This window comes from Miniopterus schreibersii (genome assembly GCF_964146895.1).
Source record: "Miniopterus schreibersii genome assembly, chromosome: 1".
Classification (NCBI taxonomy): Eukaryota; Metazoa; Chordata; class Mammalia; order Chiroptera; family Miniopteridae; genus Miniopterus; species Miniopterus schreibersii.
Genome location: NC_138101.1, coordinates 170,428,929 through 170,443,542, shown reverse-complemented (window position 1 = coordinate 170,443,542; position 14,614 = coordinate 170,428,929). Strand labels below are relative to the sequence as shown.

General features: G+C 41.9%; 1 protein-coding gene across 2 annotated transcripts in view; it reads left to right on the top strand.

The window, feature by feature from the left end:
- The window catches only part of ARMH4 (armadillo like helical domain containing 4), a 92,661-nt gene extending 78,657 nt beyond the window's left edge, over positions 1–14,004 (top strand). Inside the window, exons 6-8 of one of the 2 annotated variants that reach the window (XM_081156278.1) lie at positions 7,473–7,504; positions 12,956–13,090; positions 13,284–14,004. In XM_081156278.1, the coding sequence (XP_081012404.1) occupies positions 7,473–7,504; positions 12,956–13,090; positions 13,284–13,352 (236 nt within the window). In that variant the 3' untranslated portion in view covers positions 13,353–14,004. The remainder of the gene's footprint in view (positions 1–7,472; positions 7,505–12,955; positions 13,091–13,283) is intronic. The other variant, XM_081156277.1, reaches the window with a different exon arrangement.
- The last annotated feature ends 610 nt before the right edge of the window (positions 14,005–14,614 follow it).

Below are 14,614 nucleotides of genomic sequence, written 5' to 3'. Positions count from 1 at the left end.
AGTGAGCACGAGGCTTCGGAATTGCCTAGTCAATAGCCAGTCTTCTCTTTGTCTCATCGTATGAGACAAAGACTTGACTTTTATCAGGCCATGACTTTTATCAGTGGAAGCCCCCAAATTTTTATGAAGAGGAGGGGTGCATGGGGACCTTGTCTTAAAGCTGAAGTGGTCTGTAACTTTCCACAAAATTGATAATGGGGGACTGCAGGTAGTGCTAATGGACTTTATGGTTGTTAAAGCATCACATCCATCTTGAGATGGCAAATTGTAGATTCAATGGATCTGACAAGTGACACACAAACTCAACCTTGCACTGGAAGCTTGATGATACTGCACTTCAGGAAACAGTGAACTTTTTATTAAAAATAAAGTCTGAATACCAAACTATTTTCTTTTTCACCATTGGATTGAAAATTGGGTAGTGCAAATGTGAAACAAAACCTGTAATGGTGAGTTGGGATGAATTTCAGGCCCCCTGAGTGTGGACTTGCTGCTGAGCGTAAAACCATAGACCAGAAACCTCAGTGCTCAGCAGAATTTTCAAGGATGCCTCACACAAAGCACAGTGACTTTTGTTGTTGCTTTTTTCTCGCCATCGGGTGTAGAGGAGGAGCACAGACTAGTTGTTTTCTCCCCTGGTGAGCAATGTTGGGCATCATGGTTCTCTTTTTGGGAAGAGAAAGAAACACTTCATTTGTGCACCCTGTATTTCCTTGTGGTTGAAGTTCATAACAGCCTTCTCATCACTGGAGTTGGTAACCATACCACGCATAGTTCATCAGCATGGTTGGCAATAATAAATGACCCCAGCAAGATGTGCAATTGATTACAAGACATTCTGTTGCATCTTCCCAGTAGGTATCTAGTACCATTCATATCTTGCAGTTAACTAAAGGCATACTTAATATTACTTGAAAGTTGAGATTAGGATATCTGGGCTTTTTGCACCCTTCTCTGTGAATATCAGTGCAGAGCCTTCAGAATGAATTGCTTCTTAGATGCACTATTACTACTCACTTAGCCCTATGCAGAGAAGTAGGTCGTTCATTGGGAGCTTGCTGTTCTATAATTGTGTGAAGAGCAAATGATTATAGATAGGGTTTCTGTGTGATTTTAAAGCAGGTAAACTTAGCATCATTATAATCCAAAGCTGGAAAAATGCAAGGTTCTTTAAAAACATGCAGACAATATTTAAAACATGGTAAGCTTTATTATTCTTAAATGTATTATGTAAGTTAGAAAAAAGTTTTGTCTGTTTCTTGGGCTAGAAAAGGCCTTTATTGTTAAATATCAAGGACGAATAAGAGCTGGTCTCCATTTATTTATTGCTACCGTAGAAATACTGTAATTGAAATTTAGTTATGTATGCTTTAAGCAAAGGACTATGTTCTGACATTTTATTTTTTATTTAGTTGGAATATATATTTCTCTTTTCACTGGTTAAGATAAAAATCAAGTTTCCTACATTATTAAAGATATAAGTGATGTTGAAAATTTGATTATTGGAGAGACCATATTTATAATCTTTTCAAAATTGAATGTGAGCCAAGTGGAACCAGCTATGAATACATCTTACACACTGCTATATGGGAAGGGCATATTTTATAAATTGAGGTAGCCTGAAGACCTTCAGTTAGAATTAACTTAGATAAATGGAGATGGTATCTGTCTTGAGCTTGACCAGCTTGCCTGTCTTCCTTGCTCTTGCTGTTCATTCTAAGAGTTTGTTTTAATGTACAAAATAAATAAAATTGGTATAGCAAAGGGCAGGCCTGCTTATGGTGGCAGAATTAAACTAGTGTCTTAGTTTGAGTTTTCCCTAAAAGCAGACCCTGAGTCTGGAATGGTGTGCAAGGAGTTTTTTCAGGAATTGAGCCCAGGAAGCATGGTGAGGGAATGAGGCAGTGAGACGGGTGTGTGGAGAGCCAGTGAAGGGGGTGTTCCTTAGTGGATTTATTGCTGGGGCTTCTTGCCACTGGGAATTCTCTGAGACGCCATGTGGAACACACCTCAGGGGTGGGGAAAACTGGCATATTTACCTGATGTGGTGAGCAAAATAATGCTCCCCCACCCTACAAAGATGTCTATGTCTTATTCCCCAGAGCCTTTGAATATATTGCCCTACAAAGGGAAATTTGTAGATTGAGTTAAGGACATAGAGATGGGGAAGATTATCACAAGGATCCTCATAAAAGAGAAGTAGGAGGGTTAGAGTCAGAGAAGAAAATATGATGAAGCAGAGCTTAGAGAGAGAAAGAGAGAGAGATCTCAAGTGCTATGCTGTTGGCTTTGAGTATGGAGGAAGAGGCCATGAGCCAGGGAATGCAGGCAGCCTCTAGAAGCTGGAAAAGGCAAGGAAACATTCTCCCTGAGAGCCTCCAGAAGGAACTAGCCCTGACGACACCTTGACTTTAGTCAGTGAGATTGATTTTGGACTTCTGACCTCCAGAAATATAAGATAATAATATTGTCTTGTTTTAAGCCATTACATTTTCAATAGCAACTGCAGGAAACAAATATAACTGCCAACTTGTGGACCTCATTGATTAAGGATGGTTTCTAGGGCAATATTTCCTCAGTGCTTCTGGCCAGCCCCGTGAGGACATACTCAGGCAGGGAGACCCTCCGGCCTGCATGGGAAGGAAGCAGTCTGTAGGGAACCTCTGCTGTGCGCCAGGGCATCAGTGGACTTGGCTGTACCTGGAAAAAGGATTTGATCAATGGAATTTGGAAGTGTCTTCATAAACACTTAGAACTATTGGGTTGTTTTATATAAACAGTTTAGGCTTCTGAGCCCATCTGACCATTCCTTTGCTGTCTCTTCTGCCTGGCCTTTAACTGTTGGAGATCTCCACATTATGACTTTGGTCTTGTCCAGCCTTACTCTGTGATGGTTAATTTTATGTATCAATTTGATGGCCTTGTGCTGCTCACACTATTGGTCAAACATTATTCTGAGTGTCTGTGAAGGTGTTTCTGGATGAGATTAGCATTTGAATGAGTAGACTGAGTAAAGCAGATTGCCCTCCCTATGTGGTGGGCCTCATTTAATCAGTTGAAGGTCTGAATAGAGCAAAAAGGCTGACATTCCTGTGAGTAAGGGAGACTTCCTTCTGCCTGACTCATGGTCCCCCCATCACCATTTATCCTCCCTATACTCTCCTCTACCTCCCCCCCTCCCTTAATCACCACACTTGTCTGTGTCCCTGACTCATGGGTTTTTATCTCCTGCCTTTGAACTTGAAATGTCAGTTCTTCCAGAGCCTTGAACCTCCAGCTTTTGGACTAGAACTACATATACCATCAGCTCTCCAGGATCTCCAGCCTGCTGACTCACCCTACGGATCTTGGGACTTGTCAATCTCCATACACATGAGCCAGTTCCTTATAATAAATCTCATATATCTATTGGTTCTGTTTCTCTGGACAGCCCTGTCTAATATACACTCTATACAACAGGGTGGTCTTATCTACTCTTTTGACTTCAGTTTCCATCAATATGTAGGCATTTCCCAAACATTGGTCTTCAGCCTGAGTTTCTCCATATACAAATTTTTAGCTGCCAACAGACACATCCATGTGGATATTGTGTAAATACTTTAAACTCCACATATTCAGGGTAAAACTCATTATTATCCCCCTAGGAATTTGCTCCTTCCTCTTGTCTTTTTTGTAGTGTCACCACGCACCCTGATCCCATACTCAATATCTGTTCAGTATTGCTCATTCTGAGTTATAAATTTCACCCTAGGATTTCTGCCACTTAAGACTATTGTTGCCCAATGGAGAGAAACCTGGCACAGGACCTAGTGGAAAAAATCCTTGGGCTGAGACCTAGTTTGTTCTCTAACAAAGACACACACACACACACACACACACACACACACACACACACACACACGGCGGGTGGGGGAGAGAAAGACAGATACAGAGAACACAGAGCCATACAGATACACAGAGTCTGAGAGAAAGAGTAAAAAAGGGAGAAAAAGAGAGATACAAGCTGCAGTGTTATGCACAGAGACAGAGTCAGAGGGAGACACACACAGAGGGTGAAAGAGGAGGGCATTTGTCAGAGAGGAGACAGAGGGTCACTTTGGGAAGGGGTGGGGGGATATGGGCCAGAGTGACCATATAAGAACACACAGTAGGGCTTTTTCAAGTTCTCAAGATGAGGGCATCCCCAGATTGGGGTGCAGTGTGTATCAGCTCACCTATGTTACTCTGGCGACTTCTTTCTCCATCTGAGAAGCACAAGGCATGATCCTTAGGGGTCTCGTATTCTTAAATGAGGAAACACAGCCAGCTCACTCTAAAGAACCTTTTTTGGACCCATGCTCCCCAAATACTTTCTCACATTCTTCGGTGTATCACGCCTGTCACAAGCTAAGAAAATTTTGCTCAGCTTTTTTTGGTAGTCCCTCTTAAACACTATAGAACCAGATCCACTGAACGTGCTCTTTCAAGCTACCTACGCACATGTGCACATCCTGTGCCGATGTGGAGAACTACTGCCTTAAGGATCATCTAAAGCAGGACTCCGAAATTGGCTCTAAAACCTAAGACATGGACAGTTGAAGTGAAAACATTTCTCTTCGTAATGAATTTCCTACAGTTCAAAAGCCTGTCAGTGCCTCAGACCCTGGCTTGATCTGTGCCTCTTTCCCCCTTCTCTGAGCCACCCTTATCCTAGCACCCACAAGTAGTCTGCTGGCCCCAGCGCACCTCCAGGAGGTGGTCGCATCTGCGTTCCTGCTCCCGCCTCTCTTGTTTTGCTCCTTATATGATACCCAGCCCATTCCCTAACATCTTGCTGCAGAGTTTGGAGTTCTGCCTTGCGCTTTCCTACCCTCTGTCTTTCTTTTTCTCTCTCTCATGCTATTTATAATCTTCACAACAATCTTACAAGACAGGTATTAGCATCTTCATTTCACATATGAGGAAACTGTGGTCCAAGAGGTTTACTAATTTCTCCGAAGTCACTTAGTAGATCAGTGGTTGACCTCACTTCTCCATGGAATTGCTCTTAGAATCACTAATATTTGGCCTCATTCTTGAGGTTTCTGCACTTTCTTCTTTTGACCTTCCTATGACTCTGCTCTTATTCTGATTGATCACCATCATCTTTGCCTGAATCCCAGTTGAGACAGAAGGAGTGATGATGGAAGGACTAACCAGAGAGGCCTTGCGGAGGTCTTGCCAAGGTCTTGACATGAGAGATTGAAGCGGTGGACTCAAGGAGATAGAGGAGCCACAGCTTTCTCCACATTTTCAACCCGAGAGAGCAGAAGAGTGGTGGTATCACCAAAAGGAAAAAAAAAAAGGCAAGTTAGGAAGTCTTATTCCTGTAGGTTATTAAATCAGATAGCGGTTGGAGTTCTAGTGACTCTTTACTCCCCAGCTTACCATGGGCAAGTCTCTTAGCTTCTCTGAGTCTCAGTGTCTTCATCTTTTTCCTGAGCGTCATCTTACCTGACATGTTTGTGGTTTGCAGTTGAACATACTTTGTAAGGGGGTAAGGCCCTACGCACGTGTTAGCTGTTGTTACCACTACTGTCAGGTATGTGATTGCTGAAGTCACATTGTTAATGGAGACACCAACTTTTGGGTAAAGCATATCTGTGCCAGGGGTCAGCAAACTATTAGCAAATAATGCTTTTTACATTTTAATATGGTTGGGGGGAAAACCAAAAGAAAACTATTTGTGACGTACAAAAATCACATGAAATTCAAATGTCAGGGTCCATAAATAAAGTTTGTTGGAATATGGCCAAACCCACTTATTTATGTACTGTTGTATGGTCTGTGGCTTCTTCCTTCCTTCCTTCCTTCCTTCCTTCCTTCCTTCCTTCCTTCCTTCCTTCCTTCCTTCCTTCCTTCCTTCCTTCCTTCCTTCCTTCCTTCCTTCCCTCCCTCCCTCCCTCCCTCCCTCCCCCTCCCTCCCTTCCCTCCCTCCCTCCCCTCCCCTCCCCTCCCTCCCTCCCTCCCTCCCTCCCTCCCTCCCTCCCTCCCCTCCCCTCCCCTCCCCTCCCCTCCCTCCCTCCCTCCCTCCCTCCCTCCCTCCCTCCCTCCCTCCCTCCCTCCCTCTCTCTCTTTCTTTTTTATTTTATTTTCAATATGTCTTTATTGATTTCAGAGAGAGGAGGAAGAGGGAGAGAGAGAGAAACATCAATGATGAGAGAGTCATTGATTGGCTGCCTCCTGCACGCCCCTACTGGGGATCAAGCCCAGCAACCCGGGCATGTGCCCTGACCAGGAATCGAACCTCCATCTCCTGGGTCCTAGGTCGATGCTCAATAGCTGAGCCATGCCAGCTGGGCTGTGGCTGCTTTCTTACTGCAGCAGCAGAGTTGTGACAGAGAGTGTGTGGCCTGCAAAGTCTAAAATATTTCCTATTTAGCTCTTTCAAAGAAAAACGTGCCAAGCTCTGGCCCGTGCCTTTCGGGAGCCATTTCTGGGTCGTCCAGTCTGTGTCCTGCCTTCCTATCTGTTGAAGCTACTGGAGAGGAAAAGAAATTTAAGGAAATCTTGGAGGGTTTTTTAAAAACTAATTTCTCTTGTTTGATAATAAAGGTAAAATGAGGATGTATTTTGTCTGTTTTCTCCTTTTTGATGCTTTTTAAAAAGGAATTTTCATTCAGTTTTATAACTTTAAAAGTCAGGTAAGGATGAAAAATCCCACCACTAACTTCAAACCACCCTTTACACTATCACGCTAACTAATGTTTTCATTTTGATCGATGCCTTCTTCTCTCCTTGGCACACGCGTTTCCAAATGGTTGTAATAACGGTCTATGAAACACTTCATAGCTGATATAGTTCTTTCCAGTTGCCTTTTATAAATATTACTTGATTGTTGCTTCTATTTTTTCATAGTGGTTATGTTGTGATGGAATGGCACACTTCGCAAGCTACGTATATTTCGGGAGTGCTTCCTGTTCTCTTGCCTTTGGTCAAATCTTTCTTCAAATGCGAAAGCAAATGCTTCTCTTTGGAGCGAGCACCGGGCCGACCTGCCCTGCCCGTTGCCGCTTCCCCTCCTTGCTCTGCTCTGACTTGATTCAAGTGCAGAGCTCTTCTTGAGCTTACAAACGGAACAGAGGGGAATCCAGCTCAGGAGAAAATGTTGGATAAGACAGGAACTTGATATTATAAAGGTGATTTCCCCTCTCCTTCCCCAGACCTCCCCCAAGGCGTTTAATAATAATAAAAAACACATTTAGCAAAATACTCTCTGCTCATCTAACAATGATATGAGGGATACGTTTGTGCTCTCTGTCCCATTTTTTAAATAAATGAGAATTAAAAACAAGGCTATTCTGTCATTATGTGAATACTGTTCACCCTTTTACTGTAGTTCATACAATAAAATATTGTATCAAGTTAATATCATGAAGTATGTTATCGAATTAATGCAATAAAACACGAGTAAAATGATGGCTGTTAACATTTTATTCTCTTGTTTTCCCTAGTGAGAAGCTGGATGGAGAAACTAAAAGACAAGGTGAGAGAAGTAGTTTCTTCTGATTTTCCTTAGAGGACTTGCCTTTGCAGGTACAAAATCTTCAGAGTAATGGAGCTTTATTTCATCACTCTGATTCTGGTAGTCTATGCAAAGATTCAGGGTCCAGCAAGAAAGGTCTGCCCTCTAAATTTCTTTTTGGATAACACTCTTTGGAGCACCATTCATTCTTAAGGCAACCCCTGATCACTGAGCACATCAAACGTTGCCATGAGAATGAATGGCGCTCTAAAGAGTAAGTGTTATACAAGAAGTATGCTCAACTCAATAATACCCTTGACATATCAAAGTGGAGCTCCTTCTAGGGAATTTCAGGATGGTAATCCCATTCTATTGGGCATTTCTTGTTCCATTGCAAGGCTCTTTTAAGCCTGGTCTTCCTATATGAGGAAGAAATAAATACCTTGGATTTTGAAAGGCATTGATTCTTCTGACCCTGGGCAGACTTGATTTAAGAATAAAAGTTTGAGATGGAATGGGCACCCTTAAACTGTAGTGGGGCAGGGGCGGGAAAAATACCTGAATAGCTGAGTACTCTCTTTAGCCCCAGTTTTATGTAGTCCATCGCAGTGCCACTGCTTACTAAGTGATAATGGGCTGACCTGTCTGGAAGGGCCAACTATAGAAAAATATTTCCCTCTCCTGCTTTAATTCTGCCATCTACTTTGTGATTGACAATATTAACTTCATCCCAGGTTTATATTTTTCATTTTCTTTTGATTTTCAACACTGTCCAAGTTTTCATTTTTAGTTACTTAGTAATTTTAAATTGGAATTACTCATGAAAATACTGATGGCATCTTGAATTCCTTGCTGTAGCCTGTGTCAGATCCCATTACTAAAGCCCAGCTCAGATTTAACTGGGGGTTTAGTTAAATGAAAATCTTTGCAACTGCCAGATACTGAGTTACCTCTAATTCACCCATCTTTGAATAAGCTTCTGTTGATGGTATTTTTTATTACTTGGGCTCAATTTTTATCCATATTTGAATGGTTAATATTTATTTTGCTACAGCTCAATGTTAAAGAATGAAAGAAAAGATCTAATTGTGGTTCCCATTATAAATTATGTTAATTCTCCTCACTATTATTTTTCTGCTTTTCAGGAGAATTTAGCAAATATGGTTTTTGAGAATGAGACAGTGTTTATGAATATTAGAAGGGATGTTGAAATATTATAAGCCTTTTGAGGTTAGTAGAGGCCATTTTGGTATCCGTACACAGGGTCTTCCAGTTGTCTGGAGAGGTCTGATCCGATGGGCTGCACAAGATTTTGGGAGAAGAAACGTTCACAAGCTTAGAGCTGGATGTATTTACATAGGTAGTGCTTCTTGTTATTTTTCAGGGAAAAATAGGATGCAATGAGAAGTGAACAGGCTTTGGTAGTTTAATTTAGGAATCCATATGTCATTGTTTCTATAGAGAATATTCTGGGTTACAAGAATGGACAAAAATAGACTTAAAACAAATTTTGGCTTGTAGCCTGTTTTCAAGTTGAATATTGTAAAATTTCTTATCTGTATGCGTATATAGCTTTGCTACTCCATTAAAAATCTGTGCAGCTTTAGAGAAAGACTGTATGTTTTATTGCTGTGGACACTTCCTTCTTGTCTCAAAGGCCTGGAACCTTCCCTTCCTCCTTTTCACCAGGAGAAATAATTTTATGTATGGACTTTAGTTTTCTGGACTATTTTGAAGTTTTCTAGCCCTCTATTAATTTTCTTTTGTGGTAACTGTTTCAACTATGCCTTTACTTTTTAAAAATCGGAAGAAAAATAGTTGAGACTCCCACCAATTTCAAACTTACAGAAAAGATACAAGAACAAGACTATTACAAAGGATGCCCTTATATTTTTTACCTGAATGCGCTTGTTTTTAACATTTTACCTCATTTGTTTTATCATTTGCTGGTCCTGTCTCCCCATTTTGAACCATTTGAGGAAAACGTGCATACACCATGGTGCTTTTATCTTGAATATTTCTGTGTGTATTTCCTACAAATAGGAACATCTGTTAGCCAACATAGTACAGCTCTCAGCTTGAGTGCATTTAACATCAATGAAGTACTTTTATCTAATCTGGCATCCATATTTCAGTTTCTTTAATAAATCCAAAATGTTCCCTATGAAAATAGTTTTCTCCTTCAGGACAGGATCTAGTCTAGGGTCATGTAATACATTTAGTCATGATTCTTTAGTTTTCTTTAATTTGAAACATTTAAAAAATATATATATCTTTATTGATTTCAGAGAGAAGAAGGGAGAGGAAGAGAGAGATAGAAACATCAATGATGAGAGAGTCATTGATCGGCTGCCTCCTGCACGCCTGGGACTGGAGACTGAGCCCGCAACATGGGCAAGTGCCCTGACCGGGAATTGAACCACGATCTCCTGGATCCTACCTAGGTTGATGCTCAGCCGCTGAGCCATGCCCGACCGGGCTGAAACATTTTTTATAGCCATATTTTATCTTTCGTGGCACTGACATGTCTTAAGAATATAGTCCTTTTTGCCCTGGCTGGGTAGCTCAGTTGGTTGGAGTATCATCCTGATGCCCCAGGGTTGCAGGTTTGATCCCAGGTGAGGGCACATACAATGAGCAACCAATGAATGCATGGATGAGTGGAACTGCAAATCGATGTTTCTTTCTCTCCCCCCTTCTCCCTCTCAAAGCAATAAAAATAAATTTAAAAAAGTAAGAATTTTTTAAAAATTTAAAGAAAAAGAATTGTCTTTTTTTTTTTTTAAATAGAATATCCTTCATTTTAGGGTTTTTGGTTGTTTCCTCGTGATTAGATTCAAGCTGCTCATTCTCAGCTGGAATATACATAGTGCGGTTGTGTCCTCAGGGTGTCACATGTGGAGGCACATATACAAACAATAATTTTGAACAGAGAAAAGGTACTAGGCAGAATTTATAACTTACAAAATATGTACATGCTTCTTTGTCTTCATTTCTGCAGGAAACAAGTCATGGACAGTTCTAAAAGGAGAGCTTATTTTCAGTTAGTCAGTTTTGAAAGAGGAATGGTTAAATTATATTGGAAGAGGATAGGTTCCTTTGTTCCCATCTTGTAATTTATTTGTAATTTCAAAGCACAAGCAGATGCCATACAGACAGAGAGACAAACAGACTAATAGAAACACACATGTGTACACAAGAGGAGACAAAAGAGAAGAGGGGGAAGAGAGAGATATTAACTGAATTTTTGTGAAGCCTACGTAAGTTAAAGCTCTACAAACAAGAAGTCTAAATATGTAACTAAGAAATATGGCAAGAGTAACATACGTCGTGATATTCCTGTTACTGGTGTGGGGTTAAGTTACATAGCATAAGGAAACCCAGGCAAAGAAGTTGATAAAGCTGAACTTGGAAAAGCTCAGACATCATGCTTTGAATGTACAGCTCTGCAAAGTCCAGTCTCTTGCGCTTAAAGTTGATCATATTTCAACATGTACATGTTTCCGTGCACTGGGAATGGTGATCTTTTTAAAATTATTCATAGTTGTGGTGACAGTCCCCAAATCTTGCTATTGTTCAGTGTTTTCCTGCATGGAAAATTTCAAAGTTTTGTAAGCCTTAAGTAGATCTGGAAGAACTTTAGGAAAAGCTTGGGTCCATGTAAAGCATAATGATTTGTTGAAAAATGACTGGGCTTTGTTTCTATAGGAGAAAACACTTAGCATGCTGGTGAACAGTGCTGTTGTTCTCACATCGATGGGAACATTGTTATAGTCTGCTCTAACTCAAGGCTGTGGGAAGCAGGGCCAGTGAGTGAGCCAGCTGTGCAGAAGAGGGTACACTTTAGTGAAGTCTTGTCTATTCCTTTCATTTACTTCTAAAAATGTTGGGAAAACATCACAGACTGCATATTTCAGCACGTTTCAGAAAACTTTTATTCTCTGTCTCTCTCTGTTCTTGGCTCATTCTGAAAGATATTGGAAATTGTACTATATTAGAAATTTGAGAAATAGTCAAATAAATGGACTCATATTTCCCCCTTAAAATAATGCCTATCTGAAGTACTTATTACCGCTTAAAATTTTAATTGTTTATGTATTTTGTCTGCGTAGGCTTCTAGAGAGGGCCTTCTTGGAAGGCAGACCAGTGTCATGTTCCCCCATGAAAGGGCTCTATTTAGGGGCACTCCTCTAGCCCGTAGGTGTCTTATTGGCCAAGATGCAGGGAGCACCCTCAGTGTGATGCCCTTATCCTGAGCTTGGGTAGGTCCGAAGCTACTTACCCAAGCCTAAGGGTGTGTAGAGATCACGTTGCTTTCTTAGGGTCAAGGTATCCATAGTGACGCCTTGGGGTCATTGGAGACGGGATGGGTTTGATACCTCCAGGCTCTTTTGGAGGTACCAATGTCATTGGCAGTGGTTTCTGTTGTTGTTAATCCTCACCTGAGGATAATTTTTCCATTGATTATTTATTTTTTTTAGAGAGAGTGGGAGAGGGTAAGAGAGAAAGAGAGAGAAACATCTATATGAGAGAAACACGTTGATTGGTTGCCTCCTGTATGTGCCCTGACCAGGACCAGGGATCGAACCTGCAACCCAGGTACGTGCCCTTGATCAGAATCGAACCCGAGACCCTTTAGTGCGTGGGCCAACACTCTAACCAGTGAGCCACACTGGCCAGGGTTGGTGGTGATCTTCAGGCCCTTCTCTGCCATTTCCCTTCTTTGTGGTTGGGGACACACAGGATTCCATCCCAGCCCCCAGCTTTGGCCTTACGCCCTGGGCAGATGATCCCTTTCATGGAAGTCCGTCCGTCCTCTGCATGTGCACACACCCGTTTCCCGCCTGTGCTCCAACACCTGACACCCTTCCCCTTTCCTTGCGGGTCCTTCTCCCTGCTGTTTCCAGAGCCCTCGCCTCTCACTCACTCGCAAGCACACGCCTCTCTCCTTTTTACTGCAATGCCGCTAGGACCGTGAGAGAGCAGACCCCCAGTGTCAGGGCTGTCCTTGTGCCCTCGAAGGGACACAGCACTCCAGAGGGCGCTTCCCCCCGCCCCTTCCCCGCCTCGCCCCAGAGCTCCACTCAGGCTGACATTTCCAATTGATAGCGTTTTAATAGTCCTGGCATCCTGTGAAGCTCACTTCATCCATCTTTAATACAAATTATATTTCTGCCACCCAAACCTGATGTTGACAAATGTGCATAATCAGGTGCCTGGAGGTGCCACTAGGTCTGGCTGATTTACGGTAATACTTCCAAGTATTGGAAATATCCCAAAAGAGTCATCATGCCTCTCTCTCTCTTTGCCTTCTCCCCCCAGATAGCATTTATTCTAGATGCTATTGCATTTTATAATGAAACAGATGGGAGGATTCACAGTGTCTAAAAACCTGCTGCCACCTAGCAGAATTGAGGACCCCAGGGCAGGGGTCCGGGGAGAGGCCTAATGCGGGTTTCTTTTTCTCCGCAGGCCGGCTACATGTCTGGGATGCTGGTGCCTGTGGGGGTGGGCATAGCGGGAGCCCTGTTCATCTTGGGAGCGCTCTACAGCATTAAGGTGATGAACCGCAGGAGGAGAAATGGCTTCAAAAGGCACAAAAGAAAGGTATGGAACCGACGACAGCCAAACCTCATCAGTTTCAGAACATCCTTTGCTTTTTTAATTTGCTTTTTAAAGCACACAAGGCTTAATGATGCCTTGGCTTCATTCATTCATTAGTGTGCCTTTCCAAGGGGGCCTGTCCCTTGGCTTTGCTCTGTAGCAAGAGTTTTAATGCTTTTCTGTTTTCTTTCTCTAGCAGAGAGAATTCAACAGCATGCAAGACCGAGTAATGCTCTTAGCTGACAGCTCTGAAGATGAGTTTTGAATTGGACTGGAATTTAATTGAGACAGTCAACCATGCTATTATTTTATTTTTTATTTGAGGGCGAAAAAAAAGAACATCCCGCCACATTGCCACTGTCAGGCCACCAGTCTCATTACCTGCCGGGTAGTAGATTTTTCTTGCACTGAGCAGAAGGCATGCTGTATACTAAATGTAATATGCAGTTGTTGGTTTTAATTCTGTAGTGAATTTTCCACAACCACAGGCTGCACCTCATAAATATGCAGGGTACATGTTGTTCAGTAGGAGTTGCTAGGTTAGGTAGAGTAAATATTTTGTATTTTTCCACAGCCTCTTTTCCTTTTTTTGGGTTACCTCCACTAAGCATAACAATTATTGCTACCAAGGCATGCTTTACTCAGAAATAGAAATCTGAACAAAGAATAACTTGTAATGACTGTTCTCTACCTACTTGAAACCGTAGGCTTGTGGGCTGTGGTACATAACACATTTGCATCATCAAAACTAGCAGCAACTCGGAATGAAGTCTTTTTCGTCAAGAAAATCGTGAGGATTATATGTAGATTTGTATGTATCTTGCATTATGTATTTCAGTTTTATTATTTTTCTGGTTTATTCTTATTCTTGGCAAGGAAAAAAATGCACCAGAAATAATACATTAAATTGACTCTCAGTCTTAGTGTACGCTTGCTTTCTTAAGTAGTGTAACCGAGTCCAACAGACCTGTCAATAGATTCTTACACGTTTATCATTAAGAGATGTGAAATGTCCTTTTTGTGTGCTGTCGGACTTTATCAAAAAGAAATGAGAAAATCAGGAAGAACAGGAGGGAGGTAAGCTTCCAGAGCACTTCTCTCTACCATTTGGCTCTGTGCCTGCACGACCACTATTCTGAGTTACTCAGAGCGTTGCTTTTCTATACCTGTGGTCTTGGTCATGAAAGGGTTGGGCTGCCATTGGTCTTTCTTTAGTATTATTAGGAAAATGGGACCTTTTCTGGTAGAAGCAGGCTCAATGGCCAGAGCTCTGGGACACAACGAAGCTTATGAAAAACCAGCCTCTCCCAGAGCACCCCACTTCAGGGATGTTGGACTGTGTCAGGTAATTTCTTACTCCCCTTGGAATGGAATTTCTTGCCTTATCTTTTGAATCTGGGTATTTGGGACTTTCAGTAAGTCGAGTGTTTGGGTAAAGAACGGGTTCATTTCCATGGAAGAATAAAGGTTACTAACAACACTGTTTGTAGTGCTTTACACTCTGGTGGACTTGTTCACCTTTACTAG